This window comes from Oncorhynchus keta, chromosome 14 (assembly GCF_023373465.1).
Source record: "Oncorhynchus keta strain PuntledgeMale-10-30-2019 chromosome 14, Oket_V2, whole genome shotgun sequence".
NCBI lineage: Eukaryota > Metazoa > Chordata > Actinopteri > Salmoniformes > Salmonidae > Oncorhynchus > Oncorhynchus keta.
The window spans coordinates 46,746,881-46,755,627 of NC_068434.1; the positions used below are offsets into that span (position 1 = coordinate 46,746,881).

Genomic DNA, 8,747 nt, shown 5'->3' on the forward strand with positions numbered 1-8,747 from the left:
TTTCCTCACCATCTTAAATAAGCATGCCCCATTCAATTAAAAAAAAACTAAGAACAGATATAGCCCTTGGTTCACCCCAGGCTTGACTGCCCTTGATCAGCACAAAAACATCTTGTGGCGTTCTGCATTAGCATCAAATAGCCCCCGCGATATGCAACTTTTCAGAAAAGTCAGTTGGGAAAGCTAAGGCTAGCTTTTTCAAGCAGAAATTTGCATCCTGTAGCACTAATTCCCCCCAAAATTGTGACACTGTAAAGTTCATGGAGAATAAGAGAACCTCCTTCCTGCTACCCACTGCACTGAGGCTAGGAAACACTGATACCACTGATAAATCTACGCTAATCGATCATTTCAATAAGCATTTTTCTATGGCTGGCCATGCTTTCCTCCTGGCAACCCCTAACCCAGCCAACTGCTCTGCACCTCCTGCAGCAATGTGTTAACAAACCTCCAAACGAGCTTCAATGCCATACAACACTCCTTCCGTGGCCTCCAACTGCTTTTCAATGCTAGTAAAACTAAATGCATGCTCTTCAACCAATTGCTGCCCGCACCTGTCCGCCCGACTAGCATCATTATTTGGAAAACAGTTCTGACTTAGAACATGTGGACAACTACAAATACCTAGGTGTCTGGTTAGACTGTAAAATCTCCTTCCAGACTCACATGAAGCATCTCCAATCTAAAATTAAATCTAGAATCGGCTTCCTATTTCACAACAAAGCCTTCTTCACTCATACTGCCAAACATACCCTCGTAAAACTGACTATCCTACCAATCCTTGACTTCGGCGATGTCATTTACAAAATAGCCTCCAATGCTCTACTCAGCAAACTGGATGTAGTCTATCACAGTGCCATACGTTTTGTCACCAAAGACCCATATACTACCCACTACTGCAACCTGTATGCTCTCGTTGGCTGTAATCCATTGCTTCTGGTTGGGGTATGTACGTACGGTCACTGTGGGGGTGACGTCATCAATGCACTTACTGATGAAGCCAATGACTGATGTGGTGTCCTCCTCAACACCATTGAAGGAATCCCGGAACATATTCCAGTTTGTGGTTGCAAAACAGTCCTGTAGCTTAGCATCTGCTTCATCTGACCACTTTTTTATTGATCGAGTCACTGGTGCTTCCTGCTTAAATTTTTTGCCTGTAAGCAGGAATCAGGAGGATAGAATTATGGTCAGATTTTCCAAATGGAGGGTGAGGGAGAGCTTTGTATGTGTAACGATGTGCGCTGAGAGTTGGGAAGCAAGTTAAGGGATTGAGTGATTTAATAAATTAACTTAAACATAAAACAAAACAAGAAACACGAACAACCCACAGACTTAACACAGGAACAGAAACAATAAGGCCTGGGGAACGAACCAAAGGGAGTGACATATATAGGGAAGGTAATCAGGGAAGTGATGGAGTCCAGGTGAGTCTGATAACACTCAGGTGCGTGTAACAATGGTGACAGGTGTGCGCCATAATGAGCAGCCTGCTGACCTAGGGGCCAGAGAGGGAGCACACGTGACAGTACCCCCTCCCCGACGCACGGCTCCAGCCGCAGGATGCTGACCGAAATGATGATCCCGGGGATCAGGAGCGGACCGACCGGTCACCTTTGCTGAGGCACGGGAAACCTGTCCGTGCAGCTGAGACACGGGAGCATGGTGACCTAGAACACCGGAAAGAGCATACGTGACGGTTCCCCCTCACCGGTGCGTTCAGCTCCAACCGCAGGACACCAACCAAAGGGACGATCCCGGGTATCAGGGGTGGACCGATCACCCCTGCTGATGCTCGGGAATCTGTTGTCGGCTGGGGTGCGGGAACCTGACAGATCGACTGAGGCATGAGAGCCTGATGAGCCAGTGGAAGCAGGGGAGCCTGGCAATCCGTGAAGGCATGAAAGACTGACAAGCCGGCTGTAACAGGGGAGCCTGGCGATCCGGCTGAGGCATGAGAGCCTGGAGCGGCTTCCGGACCCGACATCATTTCCACCGAAACAAAAAAACAAAAAACACTCCCTGATGCTTCCCTTAGGTGAGGCGTTATTCTGTAATGATGTGTGCTGAGAGTCAGGAAGCAAGTTCAGGGAGTGAGTGTTTTAATAAATAATCGCAACATAAACAAAACAAACACGAACAACGCACAAACTTAACATTGGAACAGAAACAATAACCTCTGTGGAAGGAACCAAAGGGAGTGACATATTTAGGGAAAGTAATCAGGGAAGTGATGGAATCCAGGTGAGTCTGATGACGTGCAGGTGCTCAAGGCGATGGTGATAGGTGTGCGCCATAACGAGGAGCCTGGGGACCTAGAGGCCGGAGAGGGAGCAGACGTGACAGTATGCGTCTCTGTGTGTGAAGTAAAGGTGGTCCAGAGTTTTTTTCCCTCTGGTTACACATTTAACATGCTGATATAAATTTGGTAAAATGTATTTAAGTTTCCCTGAAAGTTTCCACGGCTAATAGGAGCGCCGCCTCTGGGTGATCATTTTCTTGTTTGCTTATGGCAGAATACAGCTCATTCATTGTGGTCTTAGTGCCAGCCTCAGTCTGTGGTGGTATGTAAAACAGCTACGAAAAATACAGATAAAAACTCTCTCGGTGGATAGTGTGGTCTACAGCTTATCATCAGATAAGACTTCCTTAGATATTGTGCACCAGCTGATATTTACAAAAATACATGGTCCACCGCTCCTTGTCTTACCAGACGCCGTTGGTATAACCAGCCAGCTGTATGTTGATTGTGTCGTCGTTCGGCCACGACTCCGTGAAGCATAAGATATTACAGTTTTGAATGTCCCGTTGGTAGTATAATTTTATTTTCCAAAGATTGGTCGTTTGCTAGCAGAATGGAAGGAAGTGGGGGTTTATTCGATCGCCTACGAATTCTCAGAAGGCAGCCCGCCCTTTGGCCTCCTCCTTCTCTTCACGCAAATCACGGGGATCTGGGCCTGTTCCCAGGAGAGCAGTATATAATTCACGTTGGGCTCGTCACACTCGTTAAAGGGAAAAAAGGATTCTGCCAGTCCGTGGTGAGTAATCGCAGTCCTGATGTCCAGAAGTTATTTTCGGTCATAAGAGACGGTAGCGGCAACATTATGTACAAAATAAGAGAAAAAATAAGTTACAAACAACGCAAAGAAACGAACAAAACAAACACAATTGGTTAGGTAAAACATCAACCTTCTTCTCCGGTGCCTTCTTTACAGTGTGTGTGAGAGCGAGTGTGAGTGAGTGCATGTGTGCACGTGTGACCCTGTGCATGTGTGTTCATGCATATGTGACTCCAGGTTCAATTAGCTATTCATCTGGTTTTTGTCCCAGGGAATTTCCTCATTGGTAACCACACAGTGAGGTCTCTCTCAAGACCTGACCTGCAAGACATAATCAGATGCTGTCATTCACACTTATGCATGCATTCTGTCATGGTCAGATAAGCCTAAATGTGAGGCATTTGAATTGTTTGTACACTGATATACATCTTCTCACACCGAAAAGCGACACCATATACCAACAGTGTCAGTCAATCTGTCAAAGCTCAACCATGCAGCCAAATGCTGTCTGTCTCAAACTGGGACTTGAGAGTGGGTTGAGTGCCTTGAGCCTTTCTTCCTCTCTCTATCTGAACTCAATACTACAGTATAATTGTGTTCCCTTTAAATACGAGCTATAAATATACTGTAGCTGATCCATAAACCTCAATCAGGTGACAAGGGTAAGCCAGCCAGACAACACAACACTGAGTGAAGCGCAACAATAGGAGATTTCTGTCACAATGTGAGCATTTCTCTATCATTGAGATGATTAATCCACTGGGTTTCTATACACCCTAACAAATAAAAGGTCCAAGTTGGAACCAAATAAGGTTATTGAGAGCGATACCATAGGGGAAACATTTTAGGTTCTCTGAAGAACCATACATAAATACAAAACCAGATGTGTGTTGGACCTCTAGAACCAGAATTGAATAGCCCTGCTGTAGGATTATAAGCATTATTTGCACATTTCCCAAGGTGCCTATCGAGTTCATTTTTGAGTTACCACCCATGACTGTTTGCTAGTGACAAAGACACGATTGTTGCATTTATTCATTTTAAGTCCTGTGGTCTTCACCAATAGAGATCCTAAGTAAATATGTTGTCATTAAAATTAAATTAAGATAATACAATACATATTTCATAAGATCTTTTGAGTGCCTAGTTTTACCCTAATACAGTTCCCTGAAACTCATAGTCTACAGGCCACATCAGGCCTGCAAGTCATATTATGCTGGCTTGCAAAGTGATGTGAAATTCATATTGGAATCCAACAGTGGGGTTATTTTACCCCACTGAGTGTTAACAAGAAATGTGTGGAGTGGTTGAAAATGACTCCAACCTAAATGTATGTAAACTTACGACTTCAACTGTATGTATTTTTTTTTTGCTGATACAGAACAATTCAATCAAATTATATGGTCAGATGATAAGTTGACTTCATTCAGAGTGCCACATACACACAGATTTTTTTTCCAAAAGCAATGAGGACTTAGTATGCTATTTTGTGGACAGTGGCTTCACTCCAGCTGTGTATTCATTCGTGTGTCCGTCTCTTGAAGTCACTTTTCTGAATGGTTTTCTGTCATGACTTATTCTAATTTTTTTCTATTTTTTATTTTACTTTTTTTCTCGCAATAAACCAAAAACGTACATCGACAAAAACAATAGGCAACATAACATGAACATACATACATTCACCAGTGTTAATTAGTGTAGATTTTTCAGTGTAACATTTTTTGTGATTATTAAAGAGTTCAATTAAAACTCTAAATAGTTAAATTAACAAACTATAGTTTTGACAAGTCGGGTAGGACTTCTACTTTGTGCATGACACAAGTAGCTTTTCGAACAATTGTTTACAAACAGATCATTTCACTTAAAATTCACTGTATCACAATTCCAATGGGTCAGAAGTTTACATACACTATGTTGACTGTGCCTTTAAACAGCTTGGAAAATTCCATAAAATTATGTAATGGATTTAGAAGCTTCTGATAGGCTAATTGACATCATTTGTGTCAATTGGAGGTGTACCCGTGGATGCATTTTTGGAGAAATACTATTTTGGAGAAATGTCCTCTAGTTTGATGAAGCAAAAATAGAACTGTTAATAATGACCATTGTTATGTTTGGAGGAAAAGGGGGAAGCTTGCAAGCCGAAGAACACCATCCCAACCGTGAAGCATGGGGGTGGTAGCATCATGTTGTCTGGTGCACTTCACAAAATAGATGGCATCATGGGGTAGAAAAATTATGTGGATATACTGAAGCAACATCTCAAGACATCAGTCAGGAAGTTAAAGCTTGGTCGCAAAAGGGTCTTCCAAATGGACAATGACCCCAAGCATACTTCCAAAGTTGTGGCAAAATGGCTTAAGGACAACGAGGTCAAGGTATTGGAGTGGCCATCACAAAGCCCTGACCTCAATCCTATCGAAAATGTGTGGGCAGAACTGAAAAAGTGTGTGCAAGCAAGCAGACCTACAAACCTAATTCAGTTACACCAGCTCTGTCAGGAGGAATGGGCCAAAATTCGCCCAACTTATTATGGGTGTCACACCCTGACTATAGTTTGCTTTGTATGTTTCTATGTTTTGTTTGGTCAGGGTGTGATCTGAGTGGGCATTCTATGTTGGATGTCTAGTTTGTCTGTTTCTGTGTTTGGCCTGAAATGGTTCTCAATCGGAGGCAAGTGTTAGTCGTTGTCTCTGATTAGGAACCATATTTAGGTAGCCTGTTTTGTTATTGTGGGTTGTGGGTGATTGTCTATGTCCGTTGCTTGTGTGAGCACTGTTCTTATTATCGCTTCATGGTCGTTATTCGTTTATTGTTTTGTATAGTTTGTTCAAGTGTTCTCTGTTCATTAAATTCACGATGAGCACATACCACGCTGCATTTTGGTCCTCCGATCCTTCCAACTATGAGGAGGACGACGATCGTGACAGTGGGAAGATTGTGGAAGGCTACCCGAAAGGTTTGACTCAAGTTAAGCAATTTAAAGGCAATGCTATCCAATACTAATTGAGTGTTTGAAAACTTCTGACCCACTGAGAATGTAATGAAAGAAATAAAAGCTGAAATAAATCATTCTCTTTTCTTTTATTCTGACATTTCTCATACTGTTACACAAAGTCAAGATAAACCTTTACCATCATGGTATTCATTAAATGTAAATATAAGAAAACTGGCTAAAATGATCTCGTTGGGAAATGTTAGCTATAGCTAGCCACATGCTAACCTGAGTGCTAAGGTTACTAACATTACTAGCAACAGTAACAGTAAATCCAGGCATAATGGCTACCACAAACATTGGCTTCCATGATATCCTGCAAGTTCTATCGGCTAATAAAGATCAGAGAGCAAAACTAAATACATACTGTACCTTGGAATAAACAATGACTGTACTATTTCACTGTACTTGTACACTTGACATAAAAAAATGGAAACTTCATACAATAGGTGATTTCCACCACTACAGTGTGAGATTTCAGTCACAATGTACGCATGAGTGTTCTGTCTCATTGAGAGGATTCCTCTACAGGGTTTCTGTGTAATACAGATGATGTGTCTACCAGGGGTTTACATTTCAAGTGCTATTTATATGGATACATACATTATTGCTATTGGGCAACGTGTGCCGGGGTGCAGAAATACATACATTAACACACATCTCTAACCTTTTTGTTCGAGAGACAGTGTCAATGCTAGTACTGCCTTCTTACCGGAACAAGTACTGGTCAGTCACTGATAAGCAAGTTCACAATAAGGCACTATTACACACCAATAAACAAAATATGTGGACTCAGTGGACAGGCTTGTAGCACTCTCTTTTGAATATGTGGACATCTCACTACTCTCACAATTCCCACTCCTCTCACAATTCCCCTTTCACCTGCAAACAGGTGAAGCTCGAACCACACACAATTATCCCACTGATTGATGATTAAATTAATTGATTAATTGATAGCTTCATAATTTATTAAATTATAAAGTTGAGGTAGAAAAGCAACGAAACATATGTGAATGACAATCTACTGTGGTTGGGTGGTCTAAACGGTGTCACACATTGTTATCACGGTGAGGCGAGGGACTGCTTGAAATGCAGACGCTTTGAGTGGCGCTGTCCATGGTGCTTAATCTGATAATGCTGACAGCGACTTCGTCTGAATGAACTCAAACCGCTCGCTGAGAGCCACACCAATTAGCCTATAGTGAATACAACTGCCTTACCCTGACATTTTTTCACACATTGAAAGAGCCATGATTATATATTGACTAGGCAACAGAATACCATCAGAGCTGGTAACCGAAACAGAGCTGATTATATAACAGGTAAAGTCTCATCCTCACCTTCAACCTCGTCCTCGGGCAGGTTGACCGGGGCTCGGTAGGCGAGCATGTCCGGGATAGTGCAGATGCCCCGGTACATCAAATTGGAGGTGATTGGATGCATGATAGGCATGGCTGCGGTGACGGTCTGGGGCTGCCACCTGTGACCTGGTCTTCATATGAGTGGTTCTTCAGAGAGTCGTTCACAACTTTACTTTCAAAGAGGGTGCGGGGGTCAGGTCCATGGATAGGAAGGAACCGCTGTGGCCACAGGATCGAGAGGCAGGAGAGAGGAGAAGATTCGTGAATTCCTCCCCCGTTCTTTGATAAATGAACACTAAGAAGCCTAATAGATTATTATTATTTTTTATAGACGTGACGTTGTCACAGTATATCGTTTTTATTTATCTGGATAGTTGACAGTGATGTTTACAGACATTGCGAGATGGATCAAGCCTAGGTTGAGGGAATTAATTGGCAACTTTTGAAACATGCCTATATTGCCACACGTATAATTGCTATTAGCTGAACAAAACTAAACACATCACGGCGACTCCATCTGCTGAGACACACTGCCAGTGAGCTTTCAGCGCAACATGCAAATAAAAAAGACAAAGCGGTTTAACTCACTGCGGTAGAAGAGAGGCAGACAAAGACAATGAGACAATTCAACGATGCTTAATCCGTTGTTTTTGTCCAGTCGTTCATGCAGATAAATAATATTAATTCAGCCACTTGTTGGATCTCTTGGATGCAAGTTATTTTCTTCTTCCATTGAGCACTCAGTGATACAAATCACACAGTGATACAAATCCAGGTGAAAAATACAAATTAAAGACTGACAGAGTAGGAATTAAGAGTCCAAATTGACCTTCACTCAAAACTGTCTCAGGAATCGTTAGAACATTCACTAAAATAGCCTATGCGTTCAGCATAAGCCCTCGCTCGCCCTTATTTTGGTCATTGGCACGGGGGCGCCTTTTCATCTCCAATTCACTATTTGTTCCGCACAGGTAAGGGACTCTTGTGAACCGCAGCCCTGGACCCTGTGTATAATCAGCTCTCTCACACACCCGTCCACACACACTCCGTACCCTGACTCAACTGTGTGTGCATCTTTCTCTACGCGTTCAACCTGAATTCCACACAGCGCGCAACTAAATCCCGTAGCGTCACACGTGCTCCACTGGTATCACATAAACAACGAGAGCTGTGATTAATGACAACGAGGCACAATAGCATACCGATGATTTATCCCCTGGTGTATCTCCTCTCAAATTAATACATTTGACCTTTTATATCGGAAACCTTAAATTGCACACCAAATGTTAAACACTGAACAGACATGTGTGCCATTGAGGTTGTTGACCAGAA

The 8,747-nt window shown here is 42.6% G+C and overlaps 1 protein-coding gene across 1 annotated transcript in view; it reads right to left on the minus strand.

Annotated features, from left to right (window-relative positions):
• LOC118394269 (calcium-binding protein 7-like) overlaps positions 1-8,488 on the minus strand; it is a 66,481-nt gene extending 57,993 nt beyond the window's left edge. The window contains exons 1-2 of the mRNA XM_035787481.2: positions 8,004-8,488; positions 7,395-7,634 (exon numbers count right to left, since the gene is read on the minus strand). Of these exons, the coding sequence (XP_035643374.1) occupies positions 7,395-7,506 (112 nt within the window). The 5' untranslated portion in view covers positions 7,507-7,634; positions 8,004-8,488. The remainder of the gene's footprint in view (positions 1-7,394; positions 7,635-8,003) is intronic.
• Positions 8,489-8,747: the final 259 nt, after the last annotated feature.